Raw genomic sequence first — 24343 nt, 5'->3', positions numbered from 1 at the left:
AATGATAAAAATAATAATAATCTTTAGAAATATATGATAACTAATAATTAAGGAATTGACAGCGTACACTAGAAATATATATTAATAAACTTTAATATATACTTTCCGATATTTCGGCAAACGTCACGTTGCATCTTCTTGGGAACTTATTACAAAGACAAATGCACACAAGTACTACATAACAGCAAATGAGAACTGAAGCTAGGAAGCTAACGTTTTCCTAAAGTCCTGATGGTGCCCCCTGGCAGGCTATATTGGTAGTTCTTGGCCTTTGGGCTGAAGTTCTTCTGATAAAAGTTTCCCAAATTTGGAGCAGTCTCATGCATCCATATTTGTTGAGGTTTGGCATTTTCCTAAGGGCTTAGGCTGATTCCATGAATAGTCTTTCATATTTGAACTTGCTGCGGTGTATTACTGTGGCTTTCTTCCATCTTATTCTGTGGAGAGTATCCAGAGCGTGGTCTGCAAGCCCAGAGTGGCTGTACTTGTGAAATCAGATGTAATCTTTGTGTTCTGAGATTTGATATTTGCTGCCCTGCCTGTTTGGCCAAAGTAGGACAGCTTACAGCTGCAAGGGACCTGGTATACACCAGGTAGGTCTAGGGAAAGTGGTTGGTCTTTAGTGGAGCAGATAAGGGATGCCAATTTTCTATGTGGTCTGTAACAGGTGGTCAAGTCAAGTTTTTTTTAAATTTTGTTGATTTTTTCCGAGGTGCCTCAGATGTAGGGAATGGTGATGGATTTATAGCAATCTTTTTTGTGAAGGGGGGGGGGGATGGTGGGTTGTGGATAACTGGGTTAAGTATTTTTTGGATTCTTTTGGGGGGGGGGATTTCACTGTAAGTATTTTAAGTTTAATTAAAAGTATTTTTGATGATATGTAATCGAATATATAGGCATAATTTATGCATACTTAATTGTTGGTATGTTAATTCACACAATTCAATCATTTTATATCTTTGGCCATATTTTTGGCCTAATACGTTTCCAAAGTGGCCATTTTTGGCAATAAGCTGTTTTGTTCATCTGGCAACCCTGCAATGTATACAGGGCATAGTCAGTAGAGACAATAGTTAGGTAGTAGATGCATTTCTTGTGTTCACTAGGCAGATGTTGGCATATCTCCTGATTTGATCATACTAATATGGTCAAATAGAACAAGAAACCTTATAAACACTTGGAAAAGGGATGGGAGGAAGTGGATCTTTAGGAGAGTAGAAAAGGAGAGTCAGCTTCAAATGAGATTTGAAAGCAATGCAAAGATTATATTTCTTTAAAGCTCTGGCTATTTTTTTCTGAGGTGTCCTGGATATATGAAATAGTAATTACACTATTGTAGTCTGTATGTTGAATGGCATACAAGATGGGAAGAACAGCCAATTTGTTGATATTTTTTTCTCCCCATCCATATTATCAGGTAACCAAAAAAAGTTCATGCAGTTGTCAGCAGAGTTTGCTGCCTTGTTTTATTTTGTAGTGGTTTGCGGAGTGCACTTTTTTTGTACGTCATAAGGCACAGATCGGCGTCAATCAATCGGTGTGCTCTAACTTGGTGTGTACTCTTTTTTTCTGTGAATTTGAACCCTTTTAAAATGCATTTGAACCTGGTGTAATTCTGGCTTGTTTGCATTACAAATTTAAACTTGGTTTGAATTTATAATGCCTCAGAAGCATCTGTAGATAAGTGTGGCATTTTGGAAAAGATGTAGTAGCAGAATGTAATGCACAGAAATGATTTAAAAAATTTGTTTCTGGTGATGAATCACTTGAAGATGCACAAAATTCAGGAAGACCCTCCATTATTAATAATGAAGCATTATGTGCAGCTGTTGAAAATAATTCTACATTAACATGTCAAGAACTTTCACAAAGGTTTAATGTGAGTGGTGAAACAATTCCTTTACACTTGAATCAACTGGGAAAATCATGGAAGCTAAGCAAATGGGTCCCACATGCATTATCAGATGACAATATACTTCAAAGGCTATCAATTTGTTCTTCACTTCTTTCAAGTCATGAAAATTAGCCGTTCTTGGATTACTTGCTCACTTGCGATGAAAAAAGGATCTTGTAATCTAACAGAAAGCAAATTTATCATTGGTTGTCACCAAATGATACAGTACAGTATACTTCAAAGGCACTGCTTCTTCCTTTTGTGTGTGGTGGAATGGAGCTGGTATTGTCCACTGAGTTTCTCACTGCAGGTCAAACAATTATGGACAAGATCTACTTGATGTCAGCCCAAGCATGTGCAGCATGCGTTTCTTCAGAAACAGCCAGGACTAGTTAATCAGAAGAAAGTCTTACAGGACAATGCAAAAAACCTCATATTGCAAAACTTACCCATGAGAAGATGTGTGCTTTAGGATGGGAGATACTCCCTTATCCTCCATATTCTCCTGACATTTCTCCAAGCGATTATCACCTGTATTTTTTTGGCACTAGACAATCACATGTGAAATAGACAGTTCGGCAATAAAGAGAGTGAAGTGGAGTTTGCTAGGTTTATTACTTCTATAGTCAAAACGTTTTATGAAAGGGAAATTTACAAACTTGTATCTCACTGGGAAAGAGCTGTAGATTATGAAGGTTTATTCATTAAGATTGTGATCTTAATGAATAAAACATTTTATGAAAATTTCTGTAGTTGTTTAATTTTTATTATGAAAAACTGCATGAACATTTTTGGTTACCAGGTAATTAATTTTGCCATCCATCCTGCTTACGTCTCTTGGAAACCCACCTTTATAAAAACAGATGGAAGGCACATCCATGGGTTCTCTCCTACTCTGGCCAATTTCTACATGGAGCATTCTGAAAAATGTGCTCTTGGTACAGCCATTCTCAAACCTTTTATTTGACTAAGCTATATTGATGATCTATTCTCTATTTGGTCATATGACTCATACATTCGATTCTTTCCTCTCCTTGACCTCAAGCTCCCCCCCCCTTGAATTGTCCATTACAGAAAAAGAAAATAACACCCTGTCTTTTCTAGATACTCTAATCACTTGTCTCATCAATGGCACCCTTTCTTTCTCAGTTTACAGAAAATTCATCCAAATACACAAACTTTTGCCATCATCCTCTTTCTCAACAATATGGTGTCATCAAAACCCCCCTTGTCAACAGAGCCTCCAAACTCTGTCCTACCCAGGCTTCACAGCTGAGCTCTTCTTTATCCACTAAACCTTCCTGTCCTATGATTACAATGCCAAAAAGATCAATTAGTTGTTCCTCCCATCTTTATCAATACACAATATACAATAGGGAATAGTAATAATGCTATTACTATTCCCTATATCCAGGGCACCTAAGGAAAAACTTAGCAAAAACTTTAAAGAAATATAATATCAGCACTGCTTTCAAACCATATTTGAAGCTGGCTTACCTTTTCTACTCTCCGAAGGATCTACTTCCTCCCCTCTCTTGGAAGTGTTTATAAGGTTCCTTTTTCTTGCAACTTATCATATTATAGTCAAACCAGGAGATCTGATGACATCTACCCAGGTGAACACAAGCATACATTCACTACCATTGTCAGTCAAGTCTACATAGACTGACTATGCCATGTATACAATGCATAGGATCAGATGGAAAAAACTACTCTGCTTCATCACAGCAAATACAAACTTGAAAGTTTTTTTTTTCCTTAGAATTAGCTGCAGATTTAAAAAACCAGTCTAATCTAAATAAATATGGTTGTGCTAAACTTCCTAAAATTTGGGAAATTAATCCTTAAGGAATTCTGCCCAACAGGTAAGGCAAGTCAACAGCCTCCATAGAGGACATTCCCATAGGACTGTAGGCTTAAAATAGTTTACCTTCTTCCACTTATTGTTGTGTGTGTTATTGCTATTTTAATGTTGCATTCCTGATTTCCATTCTCACTGAATGTGAGAATTACTGAGGCTGTCGCTGTGACAGAGATGAACTATCGAAATGATTATATTGGTTAAATTTAAAATGCCAAGAAATATAAACTGTTGTTTAATTATTTCTCTGTGTTGTAATAATTCTTCTACATTTAATGTTGAGTGTAAATCAGCACCTAAATAGCAGTTTACTAATCTAAATTTAATATAGACTTATTTATTTGTTAAAAAAAAGTTTATAATCAAATTCTCACTATATCAAACATGTTTATAGCAAATTTACTCAATATAACATACTACTGAAAAGTTTGCATAAAGTCCAAAAACGTCAATGTTATCCTAAAGCAGTACATATAGACCTTCCCGTATTAAACAATTATCTGTAGCGGCTAGGTGGCAAAGTGAAAACTGTTTTCATAGAGATCGCTGTGAAATAAGTTTAAAATTCAAAATTGTGTGTGTGGCAATAGTGATAATTAGCTATTTAAATATTGTTGTATGATAGTTTGATTCGTAGGCAGTGTTCAGCATAGTTAAAGTTCTGTATATATTAAATTTCTTTGTGTTTCTTGTGTGCAACTTTGAGCATGAGTAAAATGGCAGTAAGAGATGCATGACAGTGCGAAAGACGAACGCTAGTGGCTTTCAAGGAATGTGGAGAACTGACCAGGGTTCTGACCCAATGTCCATTCCTCACTTTCTTGCAGTTCATCCTGTTAGGCATCTACCTGGATACTGAAAGAAAGAGGATGAGCTGGCAATTTGGAATTTAGCCAACCAAATTTTATTCTTATTGGCTTCAACCATAGTACAAAATTATGGTACAATATCACAGAACTGCATGCTGGCCGGGGGGGGGGGTCACCTCATTAAACAAGGTCCCCATTGTTTTAGTCAGGGAACTAGGGTGAGCAATAAGTTACCTACTGGAACAAACCCCAGCACTTATTCCAAATTAACATTTACAGAGTTCAGGATTGGTAATATTAACATAAACATCATCAATAGAAAAGAAATGGAACCATCAGAACCAGTTTGACATAACAGGTGTGAGTGAAATAAATAAGGCAAAAACAGGTGAGATCTTTTTAAGCAACAAATAGAAAATGTTATATTCAGGGAATAACAATCGGGGGGGGGGGGGAACTGTGTTGTAAGTACCACATTGAACAATGGGTGCTACAATTTGTAGACCACGTTATAGCGAAACTGCATTGTATAAGTACCGCGTTATACGAGGGTTACCTGTACTTCTAAATAAATCCAGTACTAGTCTGCAAGACTCCCTGACTAAACTGAATAACTGTTGTAATAAATTTAGTATGAAAATCAACAATAAAAAGCTAAAGACAATGAAAATAGACAGAAATACTGAAAACATCGACTGCATCCTAAGTAGAGACCCTGTAGAACAAGAAAACATTTCAGCTACTTAGGTACAATTTCTAGTGAAAATGACAAATTAAACATGAAAAAACAACAGAATTAGCAAAGCTAGTATGGTAAGAAGTCAAATGAATAAATTCATATGGAATAAGAGAGGAATTAGTCAAAACACTAAGTGAGCTGTATACAAAACATTGTTCAAACCAGTTTTAACTTATGGATCTGAGAGCTGGGTTGCACTTAACCAAAGACTGGAGACCACAGATATGAGATTTCTGAGAAAGATTAGTGGAGTGGACAGATGACATCAATGGGAATATCATATTTAAAATGAGGAGATTAGGAAAAGAACTTGATATAGCTAACATTGAGGAATGTATTGGCAGAGTTAATCTCATGCAGTATGGTCACTTAAACAGAATGGGAGAGGAAAGATTAGCAAAACGAGTATTCTTTACCAGCAAGGGGGGGGAAAAAAAAACAGATCATGGAGGACGATCTGGATCTAGGTGGTGAACTGATATAGTAAAAGGTACTTTAGAAAACAGAAATATAAGATCTGATAATACTGAAATCTTGACAGATAAAAGATTAATTTGGAGGTGCTTATGGAGATTAATTATAATCTCCATAAGCACCAATTGGATTATACTAAGTGAACTAGAGTTATACATCCATTCATTAAGGACTGAATCCATGACCTTCCTAATGGTAGTGCAAGCAACATATTTACCTGCTACAAAAATAACTGCAAACAGAAAACACTCACCACATATCACCATCTAGAACTGTTCGATCATTTGGAGCTCCAGCATGGCCATAATGTAGAACTGCGCCATTCTCTCCACTAGAGGGGAGGAGAGGGGGGAAAAAATAAATAAAACCATTAATCTGAAGCTGCTGTTTCTCAATCACAAATTATTTTTTCCTTCTTCAATCATAATCATCCAAGACATTATTAATCAGCTTTTAAGTTTTAGTTTTTTTATACAACTATGTACTATCATGATAAACATCAGTAACTATAATAAGAAATATTACTATTTCGAGAAATTAGGTCATATGGTGTAAAAGTCTGAAAATGATGCTTCTCGGATCTCCCTCTTATTTTATCTTTCTTTGGTTTGTAAGCTGCAAATGATTTGTAGCCTCCAGTCAGTATAGATGAAGCCCTTTGACTGGAAAGACCTGGATTCAAATCCCATCTAGGATGCAAAGAACCTTTATCAGGGCTTTTCAACTGAAAGTAAGTTAGCAGGTTTCATACGGAGGTAGCAGGGATTTTCCTCTTGGAGATTTGGATTTTTTTTTCCTGCTGCCAGGCAAATTATCATGTAAACACATACATGTGCACATAGGCTACAGACATAAAATACTACGGGGCAAGGGAAGCAAAGGGAAACATTTTGTTTAATAATAATTCTTAGTCAAGTAGCACTGCTGCCATTCCAACCATTAAGTTGTCTTGGGAAGTCTGTTGTTATTCAATTCTATCCAGATGATGTAGTCATTTTTGTTGGAAGTTTTTTTCCCTTGGTTACACTATATATTAAAGATACCAAGAAATTATATACTTGTTCTAATCCTTTCTCCAAGTGTAAGCAAACAAAGTTTGCGACTGAAGTATTTTCAGGACTGGGGCAACTCGTATATAGGAGCTTATAACTTCACATCACTTGCCTTAGTATCCCATAATGCAAATCACATATCCTTGCAGATATGTATAATGCTCTGCATTGTGGGAAGGGTCACTATCTAGACTGGTTTCGATCTTTATTGAGATCTCATCAGTGGGAGCACCTCTGGGTCTGGATCCATATGCAATTCTCCAAGCAAGATTCCTCCTTTTATGGTATCCTTGGAACTTCAATAATTCTAATTTTTTAGGAAATGACAACATAAATTAAATTATTAATTATAAAAACTTTAATTAATAAGTACCTATCTTTCAGCAATGTTACATGGCCATCTTCAGGGATCACAAAACAGTATGTGCACACAGGCAATCACACTAATAAATGAGGCCGAAGAAAGACAACTGAAGTCGGTCCTAGAGTCCTGAAAGGTTTTCCCATACCAGGCTAAATTGGGTCGTCTTGCCATTGGACTGATGATCTTAAAATGTAAGCTTCCTAAATTTGGGGTAGTCGTATGCATCCAAATTTGTTGAGGTTTAGGAAGTTTTTCAAAGCTGAGGCTGATTCAAGAAATAATCTTTGCAGATCACAAAACAATGATATGTGCATTCAGGCACTCACACTAAGCAAATGAGGCAGAAGAAAGGCAACTGAAGTCAGTCCTAGAGTCCTAAAGGTGGTCACTAGCAGGCTAAATTGGATTGTCTTGGCTGTTGACTGATGATCTTAAAATGCAAGCTTCCAAAAATTTGGGGCAGTCTCATGCACCCAAATTTGTTGGAAAAAACAGAGGTTTGAGAAGTGTGGAGGTTTGGGAAGTTTTTCAAAAGTTAAGGCTGATTCAAGGAATAATCTTTGACTTTTTTTACTTTTGGCTGTCCTGCCTGTTTGGCTCTAGTAGGACAATTTGCAACTGCAAGGGACCTGGTATACTCCAGGTAGGTCTAGGGGAAGTGGCTGGACTTTGGTGAGGCAGATAAGAGATGCCAATTTCTTATGTAGTTTGTAACTAGTTGTGAGGTCATATTTTGGATGTACCCCAGATATATGGAATGGTGATAGATTGAGAGTAATCTCTGCTATGAAGTGGTGGGGGGGGGGGGTGAGGGGTTGTGGTTAACTAGTTTTAGTATTTTTTGGGGGGTTGTAAGCTTTGGCTAAAAAGGTGTTAAGGATATGTAGTTAGGGCATTGTTATCTGAACTCATTAATTCTGCACTGCTATATAGGGTTTTTATAATCCCATATTATTAGAAGGGAGTGACTGGTGGTGAACATATTTACCTATACATGTAGGTTTTCTGTAAACAGAGAAAGCCAGGGATCCATCAGGTTGGTGTGTAATCAGAGTGTCTAGGAAAGGGAGATTGCTGTTGTTTTCCTTTTTCAAGGTAAACTAGATCCTGTGGATTGTTTAAGTGTGTTGAGAAATTGTGGAGTGTATCGAGGCTATGCAGATAAATGGTGAATACATCATCTGCATAATGTAGCCAAACCGTAGGTTTATGTAGGGCAGAGTTTAAAGCTTTTTCTTCAAAGGTCTCCAATAAAGAAGTTTGCCAGGGATGGCGAGAGTGGAGAACCCATGCCTCCACCTCTATCTGTTTGTGGAATTTTCCTTACCTAACAAAATAGCCTGAGTTCATTGTGAACTGAAATACGGCTGAGATGTAGGGAGGAAATTTGGCTTAGATGAGGTCTAAGTAATCTTTGGGTGGAACATTGATGAATAAGAAGGAGACATCAAAACTGACCATTATGTCAGAGTGTTGGAGTGAGAGGTTTTCTATACTGGCTTTAAAGTGGGTCGAGTTTTTTTATGTATGAAGGTGTGTTGCCAGTATACTGTGTGAGCACTTTGGCTAAATGTTTGGTTAATTTGTATATGGGGGGGGGGGGGGAATCGATGCTATCCACAATGGGACATAATGGTATATTTTGCTAATGGATTTTTGGTAGTCCATATATCTGGGGGGGGGGGGGGTAAATTTCTTTACAAATTCTACTTTTTTTTTTAATGGAAAGAATGTCATTTCCAGAATATTTTAGCTGTCTTAGAGTTAAGTACAGAATGTTGTAGTATTCAGGATCAATCTCAACTTTTGGACCTTTAAAATCATTTATCCCAAACAGGGGAAGAAGAAAACCCAGGTATTACCAGAGAAGGTCTGCACACATGTGATTGAAATATTTTATGGATTTTTGAAGCTGTATTGCTTAAACAGTCGAGTTTTTGAAGCTGTATTGCTTAAATAGCAGAATTTTAAGAGTGGAAGTCCAAATCTTCCATGCTTCTTTGATAGTTGAAGAAATTCCTTTTTAACTTGTTGGTATTAACTGGACCAAAAAAATTGCACATGCTTACAATATAATTGCTTTACTTCATCTTCTGTTATATCTTTGATATTTATTATGTACAGCTGAGCAGGGAAGATTATGGTTTTGAGTACTATGGCTTTAGAAGAAAAGGAAAGTGGCTCAATTTTCTAGTCTTCTAAGGTTTCAATATTCTTGTATATAAGTTCTTGAACTGGAATATTGGGTAAGTAGAGAAGGGAATTCCAAGTATAATGAAGAGTTCTCTCTCTCTCTCTCTCTCTCTCTTAGGAGTTAGTCCAAAAAGGAATGCTTCCAAGATCCCACTTTCCAAAAATTTTAAATTTTGTCTTGTTTGGATTAGCAGTTAATCCACTGATCTTGCTGAATTTTTCCAAAATATCAAAAAAGATGTATATGGAATCATTACACTAATACCTTATTTTACTTTATAGTTGAAGGAACTGTTATTCCTTGCACAGCATGTGCATTTTGATTTCAGGTTTCTGATGGCCTTTTATCTAAAATATTGATATGCATTTCTGATTGAATATCTCTTAGTATTTCCTACCATATTCTATCATCATGCCGCATTTAATAATTTTTAAAGTAACTGCTTCAGTCATCTAGCTTATCATAACGGTATTTTTGCATTTTAGAATCAAAGAGATTATATATTTATATGATATTTGATCCCTTTTGTAGTATTGTTCCCTCATTTCTAAGCTTTGTTGGTATTCATCCAAATTATTTTGTATTCTTCCAAAATATTTTGCCACCATCACGATATAGATTTTCTATATGCTTTCCAAAATTTTCCCACCAATTTCATTTAGCTAGCTGCATGCAAAATTTCATTTTCCTGCATTTTTGACTTACTGCTGACATACTGACTGACTTCTAAAGGGGTTTTTCTTCACAATATTCTTCAATCTCCTCTCATCTCTAGATGTAGTTATTATCTTTTGACCGTTATTGCAGTGATTATTTTGAAAACTCCAGTTATTAGAATACTGTCTCAATACTCTACTCATGCTTACTTGGAAACATTTCAATTCCTTAGCTATAAATTGTTGAGTTTGGCGTTCTTTGTGTAGAGACACCATATGAAACTTCTTAGCTTTTCATATGTCACTTACTCAACCCATGTTTAGCAAATGATTAACTGAAATCCATGCAAAAACAATTCCTTTCTCTCACACACGAGTCAGTCCCACAACTATAGAAATATATGCTATTTTTATGCTCTCTCCTCGAAACCAATTGGAACAATATGAAATATTCTAATATTTTGAATCACGTTAAAAATTATTTTAATTTTGTGAATGTCTTCAAATAACAGTTTGAAGACATTCACAAAATAAATGCATTCCATTTAGGAATGCATTTATAATCATTCCATTTAGGCTTTTATTTTTGTAGACAGAAGACGTCTTAAGCTTGCATGGCAATAATTAAGCTTTGTGTTGTATATCGAAGGCCGATGCTTGCTCGGTTGTGGGAGCTTCCAGGTCCTCACTACAGCAGTGTGATTTCATGCATGTGCGTAGCCATTTCCGCTCCCTTCATGTCGTCTTAAACAGAAGCCATACGCAGTCAAAGTAGCTCTAGCCAGTGAGCTTCAGCCAGCCTTTACAAGTATGCATGTTGCTTGGGAAAATTAAATTACAACCAACTTTTTATGACGATGTTATTGACCAGTTCATAAAGAAGAACCGTAGGGTAGAATTTGTATTCAAGTAGGTCAACTAAATTGAAAAAGATACAATATCATTTGTAAAATAAATGTTGTATTTGTATGATTAAATGTACATAAATTTCTAAATATATAGTTTTAAATGGTCAGTAATTTATTATTCCACTAATCAGACTTCAATCACACCTCTTACTCCCTGAATGATAACAAGAGCAAGCGTGAATTTCAAGACCAGCATTCGCCCCTGTTGTTGTCCAACAATTTCTTAACAATCTCCCATGCACTACTGACCTGTCTTACTTCAAATTCTTTCATCCAATGTTCTACGCCAAACATTCCTGCTCATCACAATCCATTGGTTTATAGCAGCATCTCAATAAATATCTTGCCTCCTATCCACTTATACTTCAAATCATATATTCTCAAAAGCCAACAGTGTAAATTTCCCTCTCATTCTCTACCCTGAGAGGACACAATTCATCTCTTACCACAAGTAACTGGACTATCCTGAAATATGCTATACCTTTCAAATTTTATATCCAGAATGCCCTCTTCAATTAATGTTTACTGATATCAACAACCTTTGGAAAGATGGCGAATCAATGTAACAAACTCATTCCTTTTATTCCTAATGTTCCTGGAATTTGTATACAGAAAAAAAACAGTGCATTAGCATTGACATAGCTATTATTACACTCTGCAAACATCACTTGTCACTGTAACATAGTATATAATCTCATTTCTTAAGCTACTATTCTCATGAGGTCATCCCTGTCACCTTCTACCCTTGCAACTAGTTTCTCTGATTCATTTAACAGATTCATTTGTTCAAAAAACAACAGTCTCTCCAAATGCCAGCAACCTTCCATGTTTGAATGAATACATTTCTTGCAACCAGCTCCTGCTTATCCTAAAATATACTCTGCTTATCCTAAAATATACTTCCACATATTCCAGTACTTGTCCTGTCCACTCTGCACTACCATATCAAAGCAACACACTCATATCTTCCCTCTTACATATTTCTATCATACAATCCCTAACATCAATCTCAGACCTCTTGCTACATGATTTACGCTACCTGTGGTCATTCACACCAATCACACTATCATTTCTTCTACTTTCACTTCATTTTATTGCCATCGCTACACTCTATCATTCCTTTATAAGTAGGCAAGCCCTTAAACTCTACTTTACACACCTTAAATCATTGAACCTCCATAAATGATACTTTGTGCAGCTTTCTTCTTGCACTTCTATCTCTTTTTGCTTCCAATCTGTTCTTTCTCTCATAGGTTCCCACCTTTCTCAACTTTCTCCAATTTCCTTTCTTTATCCATCTCTCCCTTGCTCTTGTCTCACACATATTTTCATTCTACTTGCACCAGTTAATCTGTCTAGTCTCATAATCTCTTCATTCAACATCATCAACTTAGTCTTTGTACCTTCCATTTCCTTTCTCAGCAATTCTATTCCTCTCTCCACACATCCTGTTTTCACCTGACATTCACTTGCATAATGATGGTCATCTGTCACAATGTGTTACCCCTGCAACTTTGTCCACCAAATCCTGTTTCATGTTCTCTTCACCCTCCAACATGCTACTGATATTTATAAGTCAGCACTATGTACTACTTCTGCTGATGTTTTAAAATCCCGAGACAAGTCATTCTCAAGTCACCCAGTCCCCACCACTAAATTTAATGCATTCATACAAATTCCCATTCCTCCCCTGCCACATGTTTAATCCAGGAGGATGCATACATGCATAGTATGTTAACTCTATGCTACAAATAATGTACTCATTAAATGGTGGTGGTGGTCTGGATGATTATATATGTTCACTCTGGCAGCCACCATGGTGGACATGATTGTAAATTAGATACAATGCAGAGACAATAAATTTGCACCAAAAAACTACACTAACCACACAAGAAAATAATCATCACCAGCCATTTTCTGTTCACTGCTGGACGAAGGCTTCTTCCTAAATTTCTCTCAAGTCTGACCTAAATTGAGCTTTTCTATCCCAATGAGTTTTGATCATCTCTTTAATCATATCCTCTTAGCATTTCTTTGGTTTTTTCCCATAGCTCTCTTTCAATCTCTGGGATACCATTCAGACATAAATTTCATCCATTGTTTGCATGTTACTTCTTGCATAATGACCCACTGCTATTTGGATCTTTTTGATGGCTGTTACGATGTCTCTCTCACTCTGATCTGAGCTCTGCCCCAAGTATCTTGATCACAAAGCAGTGATCTTTCCATTTTCCTCTAGGTAGTCTTCAACTCCATGAACCATGTTGGTCAACTTTTTTTCTTTAAAAGTTCACATTTCACTTCTATATGTAATGACCATAAGTACAAGTTGGCTGTACAGCAGAAGAGAAAGATGAATTCTGGAACGTGCTAGATGAAGAAATGAGGGAAACTGGAAGAAAACAGGATGGTGATTATCAGAGGAGACTTGAACGGACACATAGGGAGACAGAATAGGGAATGTGAAAAGGTGCATGGTGGCCATGGAGTGGAAATGATGAACCAGGAAGGAGAGAGGATTTTGGGCTTTGCAGTAGCATTTGATCTGGCAATTGTGAACACCTTTTTTCTGTAAGAGAGAAGAGCATTTGATAACATTTAGAAGTGGCAACAATAGTTCACAGATTGACTACATTTTGACTAGAAGAAAACATCTTAAGGCAGTAACAAATTGCAAGGTAATCCCAATAGATCAAGTGGCGCAGCAACACCGGCTGCTGTGTGCAGACTTTAAAATAAAGTCAAAAATAAGAATCTTTGGAAGCCATGGGAGGAAGAAAATTAAGTGGTTTCGCTTAAAAGAAGAGAGTGTGAGGAACCATTTTAGGGAGAAGGTGTTAGAGAGGATTTCAGATGGACTCGAAAGTGTACAAGATTGGTGGAGACATAATTCAAAAGCAATTCTAAGCTGTGCAATTGAGGTGCTTGGTGAAACATCCGGAAAGATTAGAGAGCAGAAGGAGGGTTGGTGGTGGAATAATAATGTACAAAAAGCAGTGATGGCTAAGAGGAAGGCAAAGCAGAAGTGGGACAAGTCAAGAGTGGAAGAGGACAGAGAGGAGTACAGAGAGAAAAAGCGAGACGCCAAGAGAGTTGTTGCACAGGCGAAGGCTATGGCATATCAAGACCTTTATGATCAATTAAAAACAAAGGAAGGACAGAGAAAGATTTATTGATTGGCAAAATGTAGAAATAAAGCATCAACGGACATCGTACATGTGAGGCAGATCAAAGACTCTGGAGGAAGGGTATTAAGGAGGGATGTGGATATAAGAAACAGATGGAGAATATACTTTGAAGGGCTTTTGAATGAAGAAAATGCAAGGACTCACAGAGAAGATGGGGAGCCTTATGAGGAGATGGTGCAGAACATTAGTAGAGTGGAAGTGAAGGAAGCCATAAAGAGGATGAAGAATGGAAAATCAGTGGGCCCCTGACAGGATCCCAGTGGAGGCATGGAAGGCACTAAGGGAAGAGGTAATTGACCTGCTGTGCGACCTGTTAATAAAAGTTTGTCAAAAGGAAAATATACCCGAGGAATGGAGTGAAAGTACTCTTGTCCTCCATCTACAAGAGTAAAGGGGATGCACAAGACTAAGAATTACAGAGGAATAAAGTTGATGTCCCACACAATGAAAATACTAGAGAGGGTTCTCGATGGAAGACTGAGGAAGGATGTGGAGATTGCAAAGGAGCAATTTGGCTTCATACCTGGTCGATCGACGACAGATGATGGAAAAGTTTCGAGAGAAGTAACGGGAGCAATATCTGGTATTTATTGATCTGGAGAAAGCGTATGATAGAGTTCCAAGGCACAAAGTCTAGAGGTGTCTGAGAGAGAAGAAGGCACTGGAGAAATATGGCAGACTGGTGCAGGAGGTGTAAAGAAATGTGAAGACAAGAGTTTGGACCTGCCTGGGAGAGATAGAAAGTTTTCCAGTGACAGTTGGCTTGCATAAAGGGTCAGCATTAAGTCTGTTCCTGTTTAATATTGTGATGGAGGTGGTGACGGAGGAGATGAGAGAAAACATGTCTCAGACTATGTTGTATGCAGATGACATCATGCTGTGTGCAGAATCAAGAGAAGAAGTGGCAGCTAAACTGGAAAGTTGGAGGAAAGTACTGGAAGAGAGAGGTATGAGACTGAGCAGAAGTAAGACAGGAGACAGATATGGAGCTGGAAGGAAATATCATCAGGAAGGTCAGTGACTTTAGATACTAAGGTTCAACAATGAAAGAGAATGGTGAGGCTGAGAAGGAAGTGGGAAGCAGGATACAAGCAGGATGGAGGAACTGGAGAGAGAGATGGCTGGAGCGCTATGAGATAAGAGGGTGCCAATCAATCTAAAAGGTAAAATCTACAGGACAGTAGCAGTGAGACCAGCTATGACATATGCTATGGAAACTGTGGCCCCGAGGAAAAATAACATCAGCAGGATGGAGGTAGTGGAGATGAGAATGCTTAGGTGGATGTGCGGTGTGACTAGAAAGGATCATCTGAGAAATGACTATGTAAGGGGAATGGCAAAAGTTACGAACTTAGGAGCAAAGATATAGGGGCAAGGTTGAGATGGTTTGGTCATGTGATGAGGAGGGAGGAAGAGTATGTGGGAAGAAAGGTCATACAGATGGATGTGCAGTGGAGGAGGAAGCGAGGACGGCCAAAGAAGAGATGGAGGGAGATGGTGGAGGAGAACTTGAGGATGAAGAACTCGGATGTGGCTACAACCCAAGACAGGAGGTTGTGGAAGAGACTCCTGTCTTGTATTGGTTTTTTGATTATGTATTTATCATACATTATTTTTGTTTTATCTTCATGTTTAATCCTTTCTTTTCACTTTGTGCATTCAATCCATTGATAATTGTTGAAATTCTTCTGCAGAGCTTCCTAAAATAACAATGACATTAGCAAAGTGTAGGTTATTTGATTCTTTCCCATTTACTCTAATTTCTCTATTTTGCAATTCTAGATTTTTAAAAATTTCTTCTAGGGCTGCTATAAATCATTTAAGTGAAATGGCATCTACCTGTCTAACTCTCTTTTTTTATAGTTGCAGTTGAATATATATATGTGTGTGTGTGTGTGTGTGTGTGTGTGTGTGTGTGTGTGTATATATATATATATATATATATATATTGTTGTTAGAATTGACTCGGGATGTATATACATTTAGAAAATTAATATTTATATTGACTAGAACCTGAGAAAATATAACACAAAAAAACTTTAATGAATCACAACTAGTTCATTGGTGTCCTGACTTCTTCAGGTGAGTACTGACGGTCTAAAATCAGCTGTCACTCACATTCAACTCATGCTAATAATAGCATGCGGTCACCAATTCAAATATGACTGTTGCTATTCTTCTTCTTTTTAATCAGAATCTGTCTAAATATCTTGCAGCTTCTTTAAAACATCTAGTTGGCAATTCCTCCTCCTTTATCAAAAACTCTGAGGATTTCATCTCAAAAATAAAAAACTTAAATCTCAAAGACTGACAGAATGGCAGTCTTTGACATCGTGTCTCTTTTTACGAATGTACCTACAGATGAAGTTCTGACTCTTCTGAAGGACAAGGTTTCTAAGAAAATGCTTGCTCTACTAATGCATTGCATTAATTCTGGCTATTTCTGCTGAGAAGATAAAATATATAAACAAGCAAGTGGGTTAGCTATGGGCAACCCTCTATCCCCAGTCTTAGCAAACATCTTTTTACAAGATTTTGTAGAGAGAGCTATTTCTATCACTACATTAAAACCTAAACTGTGGTTGCGATACATAGATGATGTCTTCCTTATCTGGGATCATGGTTTAGAGGAACTAAAAACTTCCTAAACCATCTAAATAATCAACATCAGAACTAGAGATTAACGGCGTTCTCTCCTTTTTGGATCTAAAGATCAGGAGATACCTGACTGTCATAAATTTTTGATTTTTCGAAAAACCACCCACACTGATAGATACTTGCATGCCTCTTCTCGTCACTTCCCTGCTCAAAAACTTGGCATCATCTCAACTCTTGCCCATCATGCAAGATGTCTTACTCCCACAGAAGAAGACCTTCAAACAGAACTCAACTTCTTGAAAAGCACCTTCTTAAATAATGGATATTCATCTCGTAACATCACTAAACGTTTGAGACCACATCAACAACTTCGACAAGAAGATGAATCCAACCATATCACTCACATCCAGTTACCATTTATTAGCTGTCTTACCCCAAAACTAGCTAGGATTATGAAGAAATTCAACATAAAGAGCGACTATACCACTCTGCCAAAACTTCGTTCTTTTCTGAGTCGGCCAAAACCAAAACACAACCAACTGCATTTTCCTGGTGTTTATAAAGTTATGTGTGACTGTGGTCGACCTTATTTTGGCCAGACAGATAACTCTATTTCACTGCATCTTGAGGAACATAGCGTGACATCTCCTACAGTAGAACACGAGCGAGCACCCTTTCCAGTCATGTTCTTTTCTCCGTCAACTCTGACCTAGAAGGACGTCAACACCAAATTGATTGGGAGTGCACGACCAATTTATGTATATATGCAATGATGAATTTGAAAGACGAATTGTAGAATCCAAAGAAATATTTCTGGACCCTTCACACATGAACAACAATCTGAGCTACAGTTTGCCTGATTCCCATAGCGCAGTAATCCAGTACTGGCGCTCTAAAATCAGCTGTCACTCACATTCAACTCACGCGGTCACTAATTCAAATATGACTGTTGCTATTCTTCTTCTTCTTTTTATTAAGCTGAAAAGTCCATGTCTTTTACCTTGTTAGTTTTATAAGTTTTGTGTTATTTCTTACTCACCTGAAGAAGTCGGGATACCGATGAAACTAGTTGTGATTCATTAAAGTTTTTTTGTGTTATACTTTCTCGGGTTCTAGTCAGCATAAATATTAATTTTCTAACTATATATATATATATATATATATATATATATATATATATATATATATATATATATATATATATATGTGTGTGTGTGTGTGTGCGTGTGTGTGTGTGTGAGACTAATTATATTAATATACAGTTAGTCCTCATCTTATGACATATGCAGCCTGTGACCTTACAATGGCTATCCATAATCACCAAATGGTGCATCACTCCTGCAATTCATGGACAAGGGTTTTATTGCTACCTTTAAGGCACAGTATTTATTATTATTCCACACTCCATGGAGTCAGCAGACTCATTGTGGCAGATTTATTCAACTGACAACATATTTATCATACCAAATCTTAAAATCCTTAACACTCCTTGCATTGAGAACATATTCTAGTAATGCAGTCCATTCACTGACAATTCTCATTGTAAACAATCTACTCCTCACACCCCTCTTCACTACACTCTTATATAACTTCCAGAGATCACCTCTGGTTTTTCTCCATCTCACCTTCTACTCTAAGTCCTGGATTAATCTGATTAAATCCTCTCACTAACTTAAATGTTTCTACCATATCACCACTTTTCTTCTCCTATCCACGAAACTCTGCAATTCACATTTTTTCGACCTCACTTCATAGCGAGTAGTTCCCAAGTTCTGATATTGTCTTAGTCACTTGCCTTTGGACCATCTCCAATGTCTACACATCACAATGAAAACCAGGTGACCAGATTTGAACAACAGTCCCAGTGTGGTCTGACCAATAGAGTGGCACAACCACTTCCTTATCCCTGCATGTAAAAGTACTTCTTATCATAGCAGCACTACTATGTGCAGCCGTTGCAACACAGATATGCCCTCTAAACTTCAGTCTAATCTCATCCACTTCCTGAAGTACAGCACCGTTGATATAGTACACAGCCTTATATTTCTGCACTTCAAAGTGCAACATCTTACACTTTAATAAATCTATTCAATTCTCCATGAAGGGAATTAACATCAGCAGTGCTACTTATAATTCTCTCCAACTCTGCATCATCTGCAAACAATTGAAGATCCCCAGTTTTACACGATATATAATTTACAAATTAAACAGCAGGGGACCCAAGAAAAACCCTGGGACACACCACTGGTTACTCTCCCTTTATGAGACATTGCACCATCATACACAAATTGCTGGTACTGTTCAGAGAACCAATCCATGTAACAAATATGTGGTAATCTATCAAATGCTTTTACAAAGTCAAAGAATATCACTGTATGTGATTTTCCTTTATCTAACACACTCATCATCTTATCATAAAATGCAAGTAAATTGCTAAAACAAAACTTTTCCCTGACTAAATCCATGCTGACCATCATAAAGAATACTATGTCCATCAACCCAATCTTGTATTCTATCCCTAACCACTGTCTCCAACACATTGACCACAACTGCAGTCATAATGGGCCTATAAAACTAGACACTTCTGTCCTAGAACCATGCTTGAGGAGTGGTACTATTTTGCCTTCTTTCCACTCCTTAGGAACCCTATCAACTGCAAGAATTTTATCAAAAAACCAAGTGAAGGGCATAGCGAACTGTGGTGCACATTCCTTAAGAATAAGTGGTGATATGTCATCCATTCCCAGAGCATTATTAACATCTAACCCAACCAGCTCCTGATACACCTCTGATTCTTTCACTTCCAATTCTCCTAATACTACCTCTCTTCTATATATTGCACCACTGCATCGTTTATATAGTATGATATACACTGACAACATGCTCGTTCAATAATTCCACTATCTCCTTTGCAACTGTTATTCTGATGCCATGACTATCCATTAGTATCAACCTGCCATAATTATTCTTTCTCTTGCTTGCCATATAGCAGAAAAATTCCCTTGAGTTAACCTTGGCCTGACCATCCAATCTTCTCTCATATTGCACCTTTTTTTTCTTTACCATGCTGCTCATCACCTTTCTAGCCTGCACTTTATACTTTTCATAGATCCGATCACCACCAACTGTCTTGTACCTCCTCCACAGTATTTTCTTTTCCAACACAGATTGCTTGATTTCACTGTTCATCCATTTCACTCCTACTCTATTTACTTGCTTAACTCTTGGTTTGCAGAGCTTCCTATAATCACCTGCTTTATACTTCCACATATATCCATTTTTGGCAGTAACCTTTTCTTGTTTCACCACTTCCCAGACTGGTAGTACCAACACTGACCACCAACCAGTGGCAGGGTCAACATCTCATTAACAACTACATCTTGGGAAGTTATCACCAAATCCAAAACAAAAGCCTCAAGTTTCTTCAGTCACATGCCGCTTAAGATATTTACCTCTCAGGAATTCAACAAACTCACTCTCCTTGTTCCCATACACTATCTCCTCCTTTCATTCTATATTCCTGTAATTAAAGTCTTTTTACTTGTCCAACCAATTTACCTAAACATTTCACAATCAGTATTCTCTGCATTCCCTGGCCTATAACAGCATCCTATCAGATATACTAATCTGTTTATTTCAACTTCACACCACACAGATTCAAAATCTGTGCATGCACTATCAGCTTCCACACTTTGTGGACACAATTCTTCTACAATCATTAATAGCACTTTCCCTCCTCTTTTCACATTTCTATCCTTCCAGAAAATTATGTCTTTCTATTTCTATTCCCAACATCACATTCTCCTCAGACAACTAGATTTACTGCAGGTAGAAAATCCCTTGGAGACTTTTGGAAGGAATATAATATCTTGCATTGTATAAATAATGTAGATACAGTATGGAGTGAAGTGACAACAGAATGTATGAATAGTGTTTGGAAGAAGCTGCTGAAAATATATGTTCATACATTCAGAGGATTTGAAAAAGCCACCTTACAAGAGTTGGTGACATGATAGTGCTGAGAGCTAAGGAGTTGGAGATGGGCAATGAAGATGTAGGGGACAGTTGGTGGAAGTTATGGAAGAAGACCTCACAAATGAAGACTGTAGAGCTAGCAGCACAAAAATTTGAAGAAGGAGGAGAGGATAGATGCCCATTCCCCCAAGAAAAAAACTGACAGTGGCATGTGTCTCTGTTAAAATGGCAATTTGATTGTTTGAGAAAATGAACCCCAAAATGGAGATATTTAGCAAAGTAGAAAAATGTTGGAAGCTGCAGTTACTTGCTCCATAAAAATTATGTGCAAAAGAAAAAGCAAACTGTGCAGACTAAGTTCGACATAATGTACACATTTTTAAAGAAGTCTACTCCTGCTATCATCTCACACCATGAAGATATACTCTCCACAAATTATTATTTTTTTTTTATTATTATCCCGTGGTATTATTACACCAGATCATAGAGGTCAAATTCATGTATTTTATACAGCACCTTTTCTGGGTTATTATCAAGTTCACATTTCAAAATATTCATACAAGTTAGTAAATGCATTGGTGATACAAGATGGTAAATGCATCTATGTTACAAATTTTGCAGATGGGGAAGACTTTTATGCCATTGCTAAACTTGATTGGTCTTGTGTGGCCGGTCTTGAGGCGAGAGATCATGGTAGTGGCACAGCGATTAAACTTGGAGTTGATGGTAGCTCCTGGTTTTTCTGCTGAATACCAGTGGTGAGTCATGTCCTGGAGAATCATTGTTTTTATGTTTTCTTTTTGAGTAGTTTTAAAAAGATCAAAATCAGTGGTATTACTTGATGTTGCAGCTATTTTTGCTACTTCATCTGTAGTTTCATTTCCCTTTAATCCCACATGGGATGGAATCCACTGGGAAATTATTTTGGAATCCTTATGTAGTTTGTTTATGTTTTTGCTGTCTCTAAGTATTTCTTGATGGCTAGTGTAGCAGTTCTTAATAGCTTGAAGGGCTGCTAAGGAATCTGTGAAAAATATAAATTCCTTTGGCTTTTGTTTATCCAAATGTTGCAGTGCTGTATTAATGGCTATTAATTCTGCATGGTATGAGTTGCATCCTATACTGATGGTTTTTTTTAGTTCTATATTTTGAGAGTTAGATGAGCATGCCATTCCCAGAATTGCCATTTGGATTTTTGGAGCAATCTTTATTGAGTCAGGTTCATATTTCATTATTTTTGAAAGAGCTAATAATCTCAAGATTTCAGAGTTTTCTAGGCTTTTTTTTCTCTCTTGTTTCGCTATTTCAAAATTAATAACTGTATTTTTCCTGTCTTGATTTGGAGGAAATGCTGGGTAGGTGGCTATTTTACTTGGAAAATCCAAGGGAATTTTATTTTCCATAATTTCATGCATTGTTGATTTTTTCTTTATGCTGTTGGTTGGTTGCCACTTTTTAAAAAGTTCTTGTTCTATGATGTGCAAGGTTGGCTCTTTTTTCTACAAATTTAGTAAGATTTTCTTGCCACCTAATTTTTAAAGGAACAATTGGATTCAAATTCTGCTATTTTTCCAGGAGTTGTATTCCTTAGTCAATACATGATTCTATCCACAAATTATGAATCTGGTGAGCCATCCTCAGAACATCATCATCATCAAATTCCTGTCATGTACCCTCAAGGGGGGGTGTACAGGATATGATAGTACTACATGAAAAAAATTACATCATTACTAACTTCTTATCTACAATTTTCCTCCAAATCAGTCTATTACTTGTCAAGACTCCAACATTATCAGATCTTATATTTCTATCGTCTAAGGCACTTTGTACCGTATCAATTCACCTATATTTTGGTCTTCCTCTGGATTGTTTTGCTGCCAACCTGGCAGAGAACACTTGTTTTGCTAATCTTTCTTTGCCCATTCTGTTTAAGTGACCATACCACCTGAGATTAGCTCTGCTAACGCATTCCTGGATGCTGACAATGTCAAGTTCTTTCCTAATATCCTCATTTTTAATATGATATTGCCATTGATGCCATCAGTTTGTGCCCCTAATCTTTCTCAAGACTCTCATATCTGCGGTCTCTAGTCTTTGGTCAAGTGTTTTACTTCTGACCCAGCTCTCAGATCCATAAGTTAAAACTGGTTTGAACACTGTCTTGTATATAGCTAATTTAGTGTTCCGACTAATTTCTCTCTTATTCCATATGAATTTATTCAATTGACTTCCCACCATACCAGCTTTGCTGATTCTGTTGTCTATTTCTATATTTAATTTACCATCTTCACTAAAAATCGTGCCTAAGTAGCTGAAATGTTTTACTTGTTCCACAGGTTCTCCATTCACAACACAGTTGACACACTCTGTTGCAATTGCTGAATATGAAATGTATTGATGACCTAGTTTCCCCTTCCTCATCTGATGAATTATCTGGTTAATAAAGCAGCAGCTTTTGAAGAATTATTCTTACTCCATGTGTTTTCTACATTATTTTACTATAATCATTCATGCTTATTATTTATTACAATACAGTACTGGTTAAAAACATGTTTGCATTGTATTATTTCAGTATAAACAAAAAATAAAATTAGCTAAAAATATAACAGAACAGACCTACACATTTCAGAATTCAAGCATGTTGATTGTTAACATATCCTTAGTGTTCATGTAGTGATTTCAGACTTATGAAAGGATCACTGGAATGAAAGCTGTTGTAAGTCAAGGACTGACTGTAATTTTTTTTTTTTTTCATTTCTTTGATTCTTTAGGGCATCTAAAATAGCTAATGTTGAGAGTGTATCAAATACCTTTTCAAAACCAATAAAGGCCAGACCTAAGGGTTTTTAGTATTAATTTGTCTATAGATTTGGTATTAAATAGTGCTATAGATTTCTGAATCCTGGAGGTTAGCAAAAATCTAGTTTGTTTTGTATGTTGCTAATATGGCTACCAGTAGAGATTGAACTGCCCACTCAGTCTCCAAAAGCTAGATAGGGAATAAAGGCCTCGCCTACTCCTGGTAAGGGAATAAAAGGCATTAGCTGATTTATATTTTTATGACTTTGTATATTATTGAAAGGAGGCTAATTGACTAGTAAGCCATAATATCTTCTCTTCTCCTTTTTTAAAAACTATAATAAGGATATTTAAATAAAAGAGCCAATAGGCTTCACTTTGGCAATGTAACATTATTTAAATTAAGGGGATATTAAATCCTGCATTATTTCAAAGCTGAATAAGAAACTCAAAGATCAAAAGAGTTTCATGCTGAATATAGTAAACTATAAAAATTTTGGCTAATTGTAGCGTAAGCTAAAGTACATAGTTCAACACTTTACCCACCTTTGCAATGAGTTCCCTAGTGTTGAACTATGTGCTTTAGCTTACGCTACAATCAGCCAAAATTTTTATAGTTTACTATATTTGGCATGAAACTCTTTGATTCTGATCTTTGAGTTTCTTATTCGGCTTTGAAATAATGTGGGATTTAATATCCCCTTAATTTAAATAATGTTACATTGCTGAAGTGAAGTCTATTGGCTCTTTTATTTAAGTAATTTATGGGTGCACCTTTTTTGACAATTCGTATAGCAAAGTATAAGTTCTTTTCGCTATAACCTTGGTATCA

The 24343-nt window shown here is 36.7% G+C and overlaps 1 protein-coding gene across 3 annotated transcripts in view; it reads right to left on the bottom strand.

The window, feature by feature from the left end:
• Dip-C (dipeptidase C) overlaps window positions 1-24343 on the bottom strand; it is a 400748-nt gene that overhangs the window by 182111 nt on the left and 194294 nt on the right. For all 3 annotated transcript variants that reach the window (XM_090391828.1, XM_090391835.1, XM_090391843.1), the window contains exon 11: window positions 6031-6108. In XM_090391828.1, the coding sequence (XP_090247954.1) occupies window positions 6031-6108 (78 nt within the window). The remainder of the gene's footprint in view (window positions 1-6030; window positions 6109-24343) is intronic.

Source organism: Typopeltis vanoorti, chromosome 1, assembly GCF_054136105.1.
Source record: "Typopeltis vanoorti isolate ZY-2024b chromosome 1, IOZ_Tvanoo_1.0, whole genome shotgun sequence".
Taxonomy (NCBI): domain Eukaryota; kingdom Metazoa; phylum Arthropoda; class Arachnida; order Uropygi; family Thelyphonidae; genus Typopeltis; species Typopeltis vanoorti.
The sequence above is the reverse complement of the archived record's forward strand: the minus strand, read 5'-3'. Positions and strand labels throughout refer to the sequence as shown.